At 39.4% G+C, this 15,720-nt stretch overlaps 1 protein-coding gene across 3 annotated transcripts in view; it reads left to right on the top strand.

Annotated features, from left to right (window-relative positions):
• The window catches only part of PDE10A (phosphodiesterase 10A), a 331,061-nt gene that overhangs the window by 226,244 nt on the left and 89,097 nt on the right, over nucleotides 1-15,720 (top strand). For all 3 annotated transcript variants that reach the window (XM_070733856.1, XM_070733857.1, XM_070733855.1), the window contains exon 2: nucleotides 5,442-5,570. Coding sequence is in view for 1 of the 3 variants with exons in the window: in XM_070733855.1 (XP_070589956.1) it covers nucleotides 5,442-5,570 (129 nt within the window). In the remaining 2 variants the exon portion in view is untranslated. The remainder of the gene's footprint in view (nucleotides 1-5,441; nucleotides 5,571-15,720) is intronic.

Below are 15,720 nucleotides of genomic sequence, written 5' to 3'. Positions count from 1 at the left end.
AGAAATCGCTGTTGTACTGTGGGAAAGGGGGGCTAAGGATTCAAAACAGCTGCAGGAAAGAACCGATGATAAGCCACCACTTGCCTCTAGAGGGTGTTGGGAGAAAGATCCCTGTCCAACCCCAGCTGGAGGAACATTAGGATGTAGTGGTAAACAGCCCTCCCAAGTCACACCAGTTACAGAATGATTTCCATGTTGCTGAATAGATGCGATCAGTGGAAGGCTGCCTGGAAACCTGGACGGTGGTGATGACATTGATGTCATAATTCATTCCTCTTAGAGAGCCCTGCTCAACTGCCAGGCGGTCAGCTGGTACCACTGGAGATTTTTTACTCACTCAGTAAAAAAAAAAAGTTTATCTCGCATATACTCTCATTGAGAAGCAGTAGTTAAGGCATTATTGCAGTTAAGATGTCATTGCCATCCCCAGCAGAACTAATTAACACTTTTATATTCAGAGTGTTTTTTGTTGTAAAAACATGTAACTTACTCCCTCTAGGCAATCTGATGCACTTGTTTCCGATACGTCTTTGAAAAATATTTGTAACATACCACTAACAAAGGTAGGAATATTTTTGTAGTGAAATAATTTTTTTAGAAAATACTGTGTATCAAAGCTTATAAAGTTTTAAGAGAAATGAAAGCTGCTGCTTTGTCGTGTTTGGATAATACTACTTGATTTAAACTTAGTGGTTGTGATCCTGTATTATTATGAATAACGAAGTACATGGACATCAGTTGGCTATAAGTAAGGGTAAGAAAGACACTCATTTAAAAAATAATTCTATTGCATATATTAAACATTTTCTGCTTAAATCTGTTACATCTCTCAGAGTAATAATTATTGCTTTTATTTATCTATTTAATCAAATTAGTACTTGCACACGGCTGCCTTTGTTTATGGTTTCTTTACTGATTTAAAGTGATAGGCTTAAGTTTTATACTATACAAAATGCAGGCATATTCTAGCAAGGTTTTGTATGGTAGACACAATCCCTGATAAAATGTATAAATTAGTTTGTGACATGGGATAATTAAAGGAACATTTCACTAAAAATCAGTCTGTAAAGAATTCACTTTACTGAATTTTCTCAGGCTTTGCATTTTGGCATAGGAATTGCAGTTTTAGGAGGAGAGCCAGTACTTTACTGAAAGAAAAATGATTCTTTATAATAAGTCACATCCTGCAGAATGCCAATGTATTGTCTTTTTTTTTTAACCAAAAGGAGAACATAAATGTCAGTGATCAACCTGTTTTAAAGAGGTGTTCAATTATGTGCTCAATGTCCTACTATGTTACTTAACAAAACTGGTTTGTTTCCTAGCTATCTGCTCTGATTTTTGCAGTAAAAATCTTCCTATGTAATTTCGGGGGGGGGGGGGGGGGGCTCTTTTGCATTCAGCCTACAGTCCATAATATAATTGTCTCTAAATATGGGCATTACTCTCGTTCTATTGTTTTCTTCCTTGAAACTCTTCCTTATAGTGAACTGTATTTTTAAAGTTATAAATGGAGGTGGTTGGTTTTTTTTTGCTGGAGATGGAATTCATGTATGAATGAGCAAGGATCAATCTAGGCACATAGCAAAAAAAAAAAGTAGATAAGCTTTGGGAAATTTTATAAATTATATGTGTGACTCTTGTCTAATTTTCTGAAATCTGTTAGGAGCGATTTCTGATCCTATTTCATATGGAAGATATCACGCAAGTGGGCAGTATCTAGCTGTTTAGGCAGTACCTATCTATCTGGGCCTTTTGCTGCATGAGTCCCAATGACCAGTTAGGTCCCACAGAGTCGGTCTTCTCCAGGTTCCATCAACATATCGTTTGGCAGGACCTAGGGGGAAGAGCCTTCTCTGTGTGGGCCCCGGCCCTTTGGAGTCAGCTCTCCCCAGAGATTCGCACTTCCCCCATCCCCCTCACCTTCCCTAAGAGTCTGAAGACTCATTTATGCCGCAGGCTCGGGGCTACTAGACACTGCCCCCTGGCCGACGAATGTATTGTGAGCTAGTTGACTGAATGGAAATGAGAGTTTTAATTTTTTAGATTAATTTAAATTAATTGGATTTAGGATGCTATATTGTTTCTTTATATGTTGTAAGCTGCCCCGAGTCCTCAGACAGGGGCGGCATATGAATCCAATAAATAAATAAATATCAGCGAGGGTCAGTGGGATCAAACCCAGTTAATATTTAGAACAGGAAATCTGTAGAAAACATGGGGAAGTCAAAAACTATCTCAGAAAAGGCAGTGGCAGATAGGATTTTTTTTGTTGAGAAAAAAACCCTCCAGTATCAGATCATTCATTCATTCATTCATTCATTCATTCATTCATTCATTCATTCATTCATTCATTCATTCATTCATTCATTCATTCATTTGAAACAGTACCAGCCATGCTGCACAAACTTACAGGAAACCTATTCACACTACTAATGTAGAGTGCTTGCAGAATACAATATTGTTGCAGAACAGCAAAACTACATTTAAACTGTTCAGGGTAAACAAACATTCAGAGTGTTTGGAAGTCAAGTAGCATACGAATGTTATTATTTTTAATAAAAGCTTCAATTTGGCCATTTGATAATCACTTTACAGTTTTGTATGTTATCACCAGTCATGACATTGTCTCCCTGACTGAATCTGGAAATACTTCAGTGGAATTTGGCATTTTTTAACTTAAAATTTTGTTTGGTTTTTGCAAAAATTGGAGTTTTTCTTTATGTTATTACTATTATATTACTGCTTTACATATCCATAATCATTGAAGCATTTGTTTTTACAATTCTTTCTTTTCAATAAATGCAATTTTGTGGTGTAGCACAAATCATGCCTCAGTTTTTCTTTAAAAACTTAGTCTTCCAATTAATGTTTACTACAGATAGTCCTTGACTTGCAACCATTCATTTAGTGACCATTTGAATTTATGACACACTTTTGACCATTTTTTCACACTTAACAACTAATGTGGCATCTCCATCATCAAGTGATCAAAATTTTGATGCTTGGCAACTGGCTTATATTTATGTGATCATCTTTTGTGACTTTAGAAGCAAAATCGATGGGGAAGCCAGATTCAGGTTACTAATTTAATAACTGAAGCGATTCACTTCACAATTGTGGCAAGAAAGGTTGTAAAATGTGGCAAAACTCAACACACTGCCCCACATTGCAACAGAATTGTTGGGCTCAATTGTGGTCATAAGGCGAGGACTTTCTCTGTCCTTATCTTACTGTCATGGGCTTTACTTGTAGTGAGGACATTTTTGCTCTGTTTTTCTTAAGGGTAGAATCAAACTATTCTCCAAAGCCCCTGAGTGTAGAACAAGAAGCAATGGTTGGAAAGTAAATAAGGACAGAAGCAACTTAGAACTAAGGAGAAATTTCCTGACAGTTAGAAAAATTAATCTGTGGAACAGCTTGCAGCCAGAAACTGTGAATGCTCCAACACTGGAAGTTTTTAACAAGATGTTGGATAACCATTTGTCTGAAGTAGGGGGTTGGATTAGAAGACCTCCAAGGTTCCTTCCAACTCATTGTTGTTGTTGCTGCTGCTGCTGCTGTTGTTGTTCTTGTTATTACTATTACTATTATTATTATTATTATTATTATTATTATTATTATTATTATTATTATTATTATTAAAGTGAGGCTTTGATCGTCAGCATTATTGTTACCTAAAGTGAGGTTTTGATTGTCACAGGGACCATTCTTTCTTCCTTGTGGCAACCCCTGAGATATTGGAATAGTGCTATCATGTCTCCCCTAGTCCTTTTTTTCATTAAACTAGACACACCCAGTTCCTGCAACTGTTCTTCATGTGTTTTAGTTTCCATTCCCCTAATCATCTTTGTTGCTCTTCTCCGCACTCTTTTTACAGTCTCAACATCCTTTTTACATTGTAGCGACCAAAACTGAATGCAGTATTCTAAGTGTGGCATTTATGCAGGGGTGGGCAGGAAGTGGAACAGCATGGAATGCCTTTCCACCAATGGAAATGGAGCTGCACGTACAACTCAATCACCACCAGCCATGCACGTGCTGTGCATGTAAAATTCGGCTTCTGCGCATGTGCAGCAGCCGAATCTTGCCGCCCAAGCCAGTAGCAACAGTGCACCAGGCTAGGTGGGCCCAGAGAGCACAGCGCTGCTGGGCCCACTGCTGCTGCTGCCATAGATGTGGCTGGCTGGCGGCCACGGGGCTGCAAGGCACGGTGGCGGTCAGTCCCGGCCAGGAGCCACCAGCAGGAAGAAATCCTGCTGGTGGCTCCAGGAAGGAGAGCAGCTCATCAGGGAGACTCTGGCAAGTGGGCGATGGGGAAGCATCATCTCCCTGATGAGCTGCTCTTCCTCTGGGAGGATTTCTTCCTGCTGGTGGCTCCCAGGCAGGACTGCTTCAAGCCATGACTCTGCACATGCACAGGAAGCTGAAGGGTGGGTGCATGCATGTACAAGCACCCCCCTCCGGAGCATTCCAGCAGGGCCACGAATGGCTGCCCTTTACTGTCTTTATGTCTCCATGTGCTGCCACTACACACCGTTCTGTTGTGTTTGCAGATTCTTTTTTTCTCAGCTTTAGTTGCCTGTCAGAATCAGAAGTTATTTTAACTTATTTGTGGGTATTTACAGGTCTTCAGTCTGTATGAACAGACAACAATGTTGCATACATTGTAAAATGGGTGGGGATTAAAATATGACACTCTAATACTTAGCTTTTTAATTTTTCTGTTATTTCTCTCTTCATATATGCATTTAAAATTTATTTGGATGCATGTATGTCAGAAATCAATAACAGATGACACTATAATGTTTTACTGTGCCTGTTTCTAATTTAACATACTGTATTTTCTAATATTGAGTTTGTTGAAGTTTCAACTTAGATTTCCTCTTCTTTTTTGCTAAATGAAAATCTTTTGCTTGTCTAGTTAACACAAACCCAGTTTCAGATCCTTCAAATCTTTGACTCTATATGTCATTGTATTGATTTTTGTATGAAACAGGATTAACTTCAATTTTCTTTAACTTTAGGTTTCTCATTTATATTCCAAAGATGTTTTTTTCCAAAAGTAAAATGGATTTCTTGGGGGTTGTTTGTTTGAAATGTTAGAATGTCCAGTTGCCTTTTGGAAAAATGTTTGAAATGTTAGAATGTCCAGTTGCCTTTTGGAAAAAAAAGCACCTTTGGAACAACCATGACCTGAATGATTGAGAATCTCCATAGACATTTCTCATTTATAATGATCTCTGATAATCTTTCATGTGGCATTCTGTTTGCTGAGTCTGTGTCTTATTTCATCTCTTTATCCTCTTTGTAAAGCCTTTCTTGAGATGCTCTTAGCACAATAAAGTTAATTTCTGAATGAGGCTTTTGATGTTTTTTCTTGTTGCTTTTTTCCTTGAAATAGTAATAGTATAAACAATGTTTATTATTATCTTTTGCAGGTTTGACAGATGAAAAAGTGAAGGCCTATCTTTCTCTTCACCCCCAGGTACTGGATGAATTTGTGTTAGAGAGCGTCGGTGCTGAAACAGTGGAAACATGGCTAAAAAGGAAACAAAATAAAGAGGAAGGTACATTCTTAATAACTTTGAGAACCTCTGGACAACTGTTTGTTTATTATTTTAGTTTTGAAAATGCACATCATTAAAAAAATTGTATGCTTCAAACCCACAAGGAAAGAGAAGGAGGAGAGGGGAAGAGGGAGAGAGGGAGAGAGAGGGAGGGAAAGGGAGGAATAGAGACAGAAAGAGAGAGAAAGAAAGAAAGAAAGAAAGAAAAAGAATGAGAGAATGAGAGAGAGAGAGAGAGAGAGAGAATATGAATGAGTGAATTACATATGAGATAGCTTTTCAAAATGCCAGCTATAGCTCCTGGAACCTTCTTTAAAGCTATAGGAGAGTAGGATTAATGCTGACATGGGGAAATGTTGACTTTATTATTTTTTCATTATACAGTGGTCCCTCGATCATCGCGAGGGTTCCGTTCCAGGACCCCTCGCGATGATCGATTTGTCGCGAAGTAGCGGTGCGGAAGTAAAAACACCATCTGCGCATGCGCAGATGGTATTTTTATTTCCACCGCAGCAGCGAGGAGCCGAAGATTGGGTTTCCCCGCCGCCTCGCTGCTGCTGCTTGTCCGCGCGCGTGCCGCCCACCCCCCCGCGCTGCCCGCCCCCCGCGCTGTTGCTGGGGGCCGCTTCTCAGCTGAGAAGCGGCCCTGGGGTTTCCCCGCGCGCGCGCGCGCGCCGCCCGCCCCCCCACGCTGTTGCTGGGGCCGCTTCTCAGCTGAGAAGCAGCCCTGGGGTTTCCCCGCGCGCGCAGCGCGCCGCCCGCCCCCCCGCGCTGTTGCTGGGGCCGCTTCTCAGCTGAGAAGCAGCCCTGGGGTTTCCCCGCGCGCATTGCGCGCGCCGCCCGCCCCCCCGCGCTGTTGCTGGGGCCGCTTCTCAGCTGAGAAGCGGCCCTGGGGTTTCCCCGCGCAGCGCGCGCGCGCCGCCCGCCCCCCCACGCTGTTGCTGGGGCCGCTTCTCAGCTGAGAAGCAGCCCTGGGGTTTCCCCGTGCGCGCGCGCGCGCCGCCCCGCCCCCCTGCGCTGTTGCTGGGGCCGCTTCTCAGCTGAGAAGCGGCCCTGGGGTTTCCCCGCGCGCGCGCGCGCGCCGCCCGCCCCCCCACGCTGTTGCTGGGGCCGCTTCTCAGCTGAGAAGCAGCCCTGGGGTTTCCCCGCGCGCGCGCGCGCGCCGCCCGCCCCCCCACGCTGTTGCTGGGGCCGCTTCTCAGCTGAGAAGCGGCCCTGGGGTTTCCCCGCGCGCGCAGCGCGCGCCGCCCGCCCCCCCCCGCTGTTGCTGGGGCCGCTTCTCAGCTGAGAAGCAGCCCTGGGGTTTCCCCCGCGCGCAGTGCGCGCGCCGCCCGCCCCCCCCGCGCTGTTGCTGGGGCCGCTTCTCAGCTGAGAAGCAGCCCTGGGGTTTCCCCGCGCGCGCGCGCGCGCCGCCGCCCGCCCCCCGCGCTGTTGCTGGGGCCGCTTCTCAGCTGAGAAGCAGCCCTGGGGTTTCCCCCGCGCGCGCGTGCCGCCCGCCCCCCGCGCTGTTGCTGGGGCCGCTTCTCAGCTGAGAAGCGGCCCTGGGGTTTCCCCGCGCGTGTGCCGCCCACCCGCCCACGCCGTTGCTCGCGCCTTACCGGGGCAAGAGGGGGAAGACCCAGGGAAGCCTCTGCCCGGCGGGGAAACTCCACCATCTACGCATGCGTGGAAGGGCACGCATGCGCAGATGGTGGAGTTTACTTCCGGGTTGAAAACTCGCGATATAGCGTTTAGCGAAGATCGAGATCGCGAAACTCGAGGGACCACTGTAGAACCTCAAAAGTTTTCCAGATTACAAATACACAAATACACTTAATAGTTTTTACGAGCTGTAGCAACTCTCTCTCGTCCTCCAAAGCTTGCTATTACTATCTTTTTCCTGCTAAACTAGTGCAAAACTAATTTATCTTTGTCTTTTGTGGGTGTAGGCTCAGGATAATGCTAAATTTGTATTTGCAAATGTACACACAATGAATTGATATTAAATGTGGTTAGTATGATCGTTCTCCAGAAATATATCCAAAATATCAATTTGAATAATAATATTTAGAAAGCTGAAAAACTTTTAAAGACCATGTGTTATCTTGGGGTTCAGACAATTCTTTGTCCTAAACAAAGAAAAACAAAATTTTATTATGCATATTTTAAATTGTTTTAAATACCGTATATACTCGAGTATAAGCCGAGTTTTTTAGTCCCAAAAATGGGCTGAAAAACACAGCCTCGGCTTATACTCGGGTCATTGACAAAGTCACCACACGAGGGCGCCATTGCTTGAGCCAGAGCGAGGAGGCACCAGCTTTTGTCCTCTCTCGCATGCCGTAGTTCCTCTCCCTGGCTCAAGCAAAAGAGGCAGCCATTTGCAATGGTGAGTCGGATTAAAAAGGCCCCCTGCTGTCAGATTCTCCTCCCCCTCCTTTGAAAGGATTTAAACTGTTTAAAAAATGGTATTTTGTGGTAGTTGCTGTCCTTGCTTGGATAGGATCTAATAATGTGTTATGAGGCAGAGCTAGACAGGAATTCTTTTTCTATCTGTCTATCTTTCTATCTATCTATTTTTCTATCTATCTATTTTTCTATCTATCTATCTATCTGTATCTATTTCTTTCTATCTATCTATCTATCTATCTATCTATCTATCTATTTTTCTATCTGTCTGTCTGTCTATCTTTCTATCTATATCTATCTATCTATCATCTATCTATCTATCTATCTGTATCTATTTCTATCTATCTATTTTTCTATCTAACTATCTATCTATCTATCTATCTATCTATCTATCTATCTATCTATCTTATCTATTTTTCTGTCTGTCTGTCTGTCTGTCTGTCTGTCTGTCTGTCTATCTTTCTATCTATATCTATCTATCTATCTATCTATCTATTTCTATCTATCTATCTATCTATCTATCTATCTATCTATCTATCTATCTATCTATCTATCTATCTATCTATCTATCTATTTTTCTGTCTGTCTGTCTATCTATCTTTCTATCTATATCTATCTATCTATCTATCTATCTATCTATCTATCTATCTATCTATCTATCTATCTATCTATCTATCTATCTATTTGGTTTTCTATGCTGATACCCTCACAGCAGCTAATGCTGAAGCTCTTCTTTGGATACACTTATTTGTTTGTTTGTTTGTTTGTTTATTTATTTAATTGGATTTGTATGCCATCCCTCTCCAAGGACTCAGGGTGGCTCACAGCATATATAAAAACAGAACAATAATGTAAATCCAATTAATGATGAGAAGGAATCCAGTTTTGAAGGATTTTAACTCTTAGGTTTTAGCTTTGTTCCTGATCGAGCTACTTTTTTTACTTTTTAATTTATTGTTAATATTGTTAATTTGTTTACCCTCTTTTAAATTTACAGAGCTAGTTTACTGGTTTTCTTTAAAATAAATATTCTAAAACATGTCTCAATTAATGTAATTTTATTGTTTTCCATTTTTATAAGTTACCAGTAGCCACTGCATTTTCTAACCTCGGCTTATACTCGGGTCAATACGTTTTCCCAGTTTTTGTGGCAAAAATTGGTGCCTCGGCTTATACTCGGGTCGGCTTATACTCGAGTATATACGGTACTTTGTTTTCTTCTATCATCAGCATAATAGTTTGGCAGACCTTCTTGTAACACAAGAAATGACATTTTAAATACAGCATGTTAAACATAGCAGTATCTATTTTATTACTTCAGCTTTCATTATGAAAATAAATTCATTATACATTTAGTTTTTATTTGCAAAAGTGTGTTTTTCCTGTTTTAATATAATAGAGCAATTCTTCAATTATATCACTAATACAAGATAATATGTACATTAGCAATATAGCAAAAGTTACAGGATGAGAGAACAGATAGACAAATTAGCTTAAATCAATTTCACCAGTTTTTCATTTTTCCATGTGTTTCAAAATTAGTTTTATTCCATTTTGGTATGAAATTGTAATTTTTAAAAAATGTTCATATAATTGTACTGAGTTTTTATGCACATATCAGTTCTTTCTAATGTGCCCTTTTCTGAATAGTAATAACTATATGAATTTTCATGCACATTTTAATTCAAAATGCAGAGTTTGGAAAAGTATACAGAATTGCATTTTAGTTTATATACGTTCCAAATAAAAATGAAGTTGAATGAGGCATATAGACTCAGTGGTACCTATCTGAATTGTGGATTGCTCATCTAGATGAAATGAGCATGACATACAAGTTAGAAAACTGTCTTTGCTTCCTTCATGTTTCCTAACTGCATTGTGGTTCTTTCAGTATGTTGATTGATAAACATTCCATTTTAATTAATCAAAGGCTCAGAATGTTATACATACAATAGTTTGCATGCCTGTGGTATTTAATGAATCAGAAGAATTTTGTTTTCCCAGTGATTTGTGGCTGAGGATGTAGTTGTGGGAAGTGTATTGTGGGAACAATAACAACTGTGAGAGGAAAAGCTTCTCCTCAAATCAGGGGTTGGCAACCTTAAACCCTCAAAGAGCCACAAAGGTACTAACTTAAGCCCCCTGTTCAATTCTGGAGCTGACGGAGGTCCGGTTCCTCCCTCCATAGAGTCTCCTCCTAGTGTGGTATCCTTTTTCCTTTATCTGTCCTAATTGAAAACCCTGTCAGTTGTGGAGCCAACCAGAAAACCTGCCCATTGCCATAGAGTCTCCTCCTAGCATACCATGCTTCCCCCCCAACCAGAAGCTCCTTTCATAATTGTGCTGCCAACCAGTGACAGGGAGCTGCAGCAGATGTATGAAAGAGCCACATGTGGCTCCAAAGCATCAGGTTGCTGACTCCTGCTTCAAATCTTAGGCCAAGCCAGATCTTCTTCCTTAATAGAAAGCTTTAGACATTTTGGCAAGGTTTGTTATCTGCTGCTGTGATTCCATTTGAATTCTATTCAGTGGCTTTTTTTTCATTCATAAGAGAGAGGGTGGCCCTTTCAAGTACGTTTTCAAACCATGCATGATTACTGTATGCATCCATCCCTAAGGAAGATGACCCCAAACAGTGAGAAACATTTTTCTCTCGCTTCCATATAATGCGCACAAATTGTTAGATTGATTCAAAAGAGGTTAGAGAGCACTGTCCCTCTTGACACACTCCCTCTCTACTCCAATTCATTTAGAAGCTGAAGGCAAGATAATTTTTCCCCCCCAAAACAAGTTTTTACACCTCTGAGTAGACTTGAACCTGTGATCTCCTTGTCCAGTCTAGTACATTAACCAGTATGCATCACTTTGTCTCTACTTGTGGCATGAAAGGTAATGTGATCTTGCTGGATGTTTAGACATATCTCCTGTTTTCCAGCAGTTCCTCATAGCCTTGTCTGGGAAACAAGATATAGAATAGAATAGAATTTTATTGGCCAAGTGTGATTGGACACACACGGAATTTGTCTTGGTGCACATGCTCTAGCGCAGTGTTTCCCAACCTTGGCAACTTGAAGATATTTGGACTTCAACTCCCAGAATTCCCCAGCCAGCGAATGCTGGCTGGGGAATTCTGGGAGTTGAAGTCCAGATATCTTCAAGTTGCCAAGGTTGGGAAACACTGCTCTAGCAGTCCTTCTCCTTGATTATGGTTTGAATGCCAGCACTCTTCCTCTAATTTCTTGGCTTGTTTCTTTCCACTGGCCATTGACACAGGAAAGATTTAGAAATACTATTAAATAAACAAATAATGGCACCAGTATTCTGTGATGATTTTTTTTTTCAGTTTTCTATTCATTCTAATTTCAAAAATATTATTTATATTATTCCAGCTAGATTTTTTCCCTTCAGTGTTTTGGCTAAACAAAGAAAGCATGTATAAGAAACACTACTCACAACTTGTTTTTCTGACTAAGCAGTTCTCTTTTCTTTTGTAAGGTATATGGCGTGTAGGCAGGAAGAACAAAACCATGGTAGTAAGGCTATTAAAAATATACTCACAGTACTGTGAGTGAATTCAGTATTAAAAATTGAAGAAAGGAACTGTCTCCTTATCACTGGAATATGAACAGAATTAACTTCTTTATTTTGATGTTATTTTTATTTATTCTATTTATTTATTCATTTGTCCAATACACAAGTACATAGGAAGAAAATAGACATGTGATAATATAAAAAGGGTGAAAAGATACCAGTTAGAATTCACTGACATAAAAATGTTTTGGCCCCTTTCCATAAACTCTTGTTTCTTTTTTAAAAATATTATTTTTAATAGGAGGTGTAACTTTCAAACCCCATCAGTTTTTAAAACCTATGTGAGTACTGCTTTAATGTGAGTGCTTTTTTAGTTTAATTTTTAACCATTATTTTGTATTCACTAGGTTTTTATTTACTCACAGTCATCTATTTTCAGAACTGAATGATGATAAGTATTTATATTCATTTAGACATATATAGTTAGTTTTATTTCAACAACAACAACAACAACAACAACAACAATAATAATATATGTACAGGGTCAAGGACGCAGTAGTTCAGTGGCTAAGACATTGAGCTTGTCGATCAGAAAAGTCAGCAGTTCGAATCCCTAGCGCCGCATAATGGAGTGAACTCCCGTTACTTGCCCAGCTTCTAACAATTTGAAAATGTGTAAAAATGCAAGTAGAAAAATAGGGACCATCTTGATGAGAAGGTAACAGGGTTCTGTGTGCCTTCAGCATTTAGTCATGCTGGTCACATGACCATGGAATCATCAGCAGGAAAGCTTAGAAACAGAGCTTAGAAACAGAGATGAGGAGTGCCCCTAGAGTCAGGAACAACTAGCACATATGTGCAAGGGGAACCTTTACCTTTACCTTAACAGAAGAGATGAAAAAAACCACGTAACAAAACCACTTAAAATAAATCCTATCTCCTCTTCAGTAAGGTTTGGTCTCAGATCAGGAAGTTATTCATGAAGGAAGTAATTGGACATTACTGGGAATAAAAATCTTCAGGATTGAAATTAGGGAGTGTTTCCTACTGTTAACAACCCCTCTTCCCTTTAGCAAGAGAACCCATCATTTTGGCAGACAATAAGCAATCTGAGCAACTGACTTTTAGCTGACTCACAGTTTCCTATTATATTTCACAGTGGCAAGCCTAGTTCTACGTTGCATCTCTTAGGAGAGGATTTGCTGGAAACCCTTACGTGGCTTTTGCATTTAGATCTTCATAATGAATATTTTAGAGAGTGACTTTGCTAGAGATATGATTTGTCCCCATATGTGTGCATGTGCGGGGGGGGGGGGGTGCTTAAAAAATATTACAAAGCTGAAAGTTTTAAAGTTTTAGAGTTTCATACTATAGCAAGCAACTTTTCTTAGAATTTATTATGGCATTCTTTCTTTTTCATTTGCTAAACCTAAATTAAAATCTTTGAAAATTAAACCCAATCCAAGTGGATGAAAATTGACCATATGTGTTTATTCCATCTCTATATTGCCATATTTCTTTCCATCTTCCATTAAAACAAGACCCAAGATGAAAAATTCGTCAAATATTCATTTGAACAATCCATGAAAATGTTTTTATTGATTATGATGATCACCTAATAAAAACAATTTCTCTGAAGTCCAAATTATTCTTTCAGACATTTTCTGTTCTCGGGATTGGAACTGTAAAGAATTCTTGCTTAATTTATAGCTATCTGGGAACCATTACACTGCATGTGGCAAGCCAGGCATGTCAAATATGCAGCATCATATTGTTATCATGTATCACAACTTTTTCCCCTTCCCTAAAATGGGTGGGTGTGGTCAATGTGTGACACATCTGGCCCATGGGCTGTGAGTTTGACACCCCCTTGCTAACCAATCATTGTAGAGAACCCTATAAAATAATCTGAGGATTATCTTGTTTGCTGTCATCATTGTCCTCATCTTCCTCTTCCATCATGTTGTCTTTTTTTCTAAAAATCATCTCGGGTTCAGAAGAGGCAGCCATAGCCAAGAAAGGAACAAATTAAGGTTCTAGAATGTAGGAGACAATTTTTTGCTGGTTAAGGACTGTCCTGAATAGATTTGGAAAAGTGAATGAAGGCTGCAATGGGTAAAGTAGTTGTCTCATTCTGATGTACAGAGATTTGAGGAAAGAAACTATTTTTAACCAGTTGATCCTAATTTAAAATCCTAAATCAATCCTATTTTAAAAGAAGAGAGAGACAAATTATTCCCCAAAGCACCTGAGGATAGGACAAGAAGCAATGGAAGAGAAGAGAAGCAACTTAGAACTAAGGACAAGTTTCCTGACAGTTAGAAAGATTAATCAGTGGAACAGCTTGCCTCCAGAAGTTGTGAATGCTCCAACACTGAAAGTTTTAAAGAAAATATTGGATAATTATACTGCTCAAAAAAAATAAAGGGAACACTTAAGCAACAGAATATAATTCCCAAGTAAATCAAACTTCTGTGAAATCAAACTGTCCACTTAGGAAGCAACACTGATTGACAATCAATTTCATTTTGTTGTCAGCACATTCAACTTTGTACAGAACAAAGTATTCAATGAGAATATTTCATTCATTCAGATCTAGGATGTGTAATTTGAGTGTTCCCTTTATTTTTTTGAGCAGTGTATTTGTCTCAAGTGGTGCAGGGTTTCCTACCTAAGCAGGAGGTTGGACTAGAAGACCTCCAAAGTCCCTTTCAACTCTGTTATTGTTGTTGTTGTTATTATTATTAAAATTGGCTTATGTGCTGTTTTATTTGAGAATGATAAAATACGATGAAGATTTATATTTAATCTTCATTGTATTTTAGGTAATTTATTTCAGGGGTCTCCAACCTTGGCAACTTAAAAACTTGTAGACTTCAACTCCCAGAATTCCTCAGGCAGCTTTGCTGGCTGAGGAATTCTGGGAGTTGAAGTCCACAAATCTTTAAGTTGCCAAGGTTGGAGACCCCTGATTTATTAATCTAATTTTTGTTATCCCGCCCTGATCATTTTTATAAATAACAGCAAATATACACAACACTCCTTCCTCTTCCTATTTTAGCAACAACAACAATCCTCTGAGGTGAGTTGTACTGAGAGAGAATGACTGGCTAAAAGTCACTCAATTGACCTTCATGCCTGAGGTGGAATTAGAACTCACAATTTCCTAGTTTTGAGCCTGGTGCCCTAACCACTAACATTTTGTGGATCTCCCATATTTATTTCCAACATTTATTTCTCCTAATGTCTAACATCTCCTGTCTTTTATGCTTTATTATTTATTTATTTATATTTATTCAGATATATTACTATCCAACTCCAGTGACCACTTCATTGTCCTTTAGCCAAAGTAGAAAAGATAAACAATACATAAATCAGACCCATATTTCCAATTTTTTAATTTCAGGATTTCTAAAAATTGAAGATCTTGCTAGAAAGCTTTTTGCTAACTGGATAAGAAAATGTATGTATTTGGCTTATCAATTCCATTTTTTTTCACACTGAAGAGTATTACTGTTCACCAGGAGATGTTTTCTGCTCTCATAATTTGAAGAGCTTGCTTTTGAACTGAAGTAATATACTGAAACTACACTTATTCTTTCACTGTGTTTATCTTTGAAGGAGTCTGGAAAAAAAATTACTAGACATTATTGCAATAATATATTGGCTTTTGGTGTGGGACAGTTCTTACGTTATTATGCATGACATATAACATTTTAGAAATTTAAAACTTTATATGTAATGCATAAGAACATAATTCTAACTCGAGACTGAAATATTCTCTTATATCCTCGAATAAAGGTTATGTTATTCAAAATCATACGAGAATGTAAAAGACGAGCATAAGTGTAGTCTCAAGGGTTCTGGTATAGAGCAGGTTTTTTTATTAAAAAAAACAATGAGAAAAGAGCATCAGTAATTAGTCTAGCAGTCAAATGTGGAATAGAAAATACTGTAGTAGTCTTTAGTGTATGCGTTAATTGGAATCTGAAGAAATCAGCATTTAGCCTTGGTATTTTGACTGCTTATAATATGGAATCTTTTCTTTAGTGCTTTAATTTTAAAACCATCTAGAGTTAAGATGGTTTCTTCTGAATTCTGAACTCAGCTAGAAATTGAGAAGAGTTTCCTCATCTTCTAGTGTTAAAGGTAAAAGTTTTGCCTGTTAATTAAGAAGCTTCTCCGAGTCTTTGGAGAGGGGCGGCATACAAATGTAATAAATTATTATTAT

This window comes from Erythrolamprus reginae, chromosome 1 (assembly GCF_031021105.1).
Source record: "Erythrolamprus reginae isolate rEryReg1 chromosome 1, rEryReg1.hap1, whole genome shotgun sequence".
Taxonomy (NCBI): Eukaryota; Metazoa; Chordata; class Lepidosauria; order Squamata; family Dipsadidae; genus Erythrolamprus; species Erythrolamprus reginae.
This window is presented reverse-complemented; position numbering and strand designations above follow the sequence as displayed.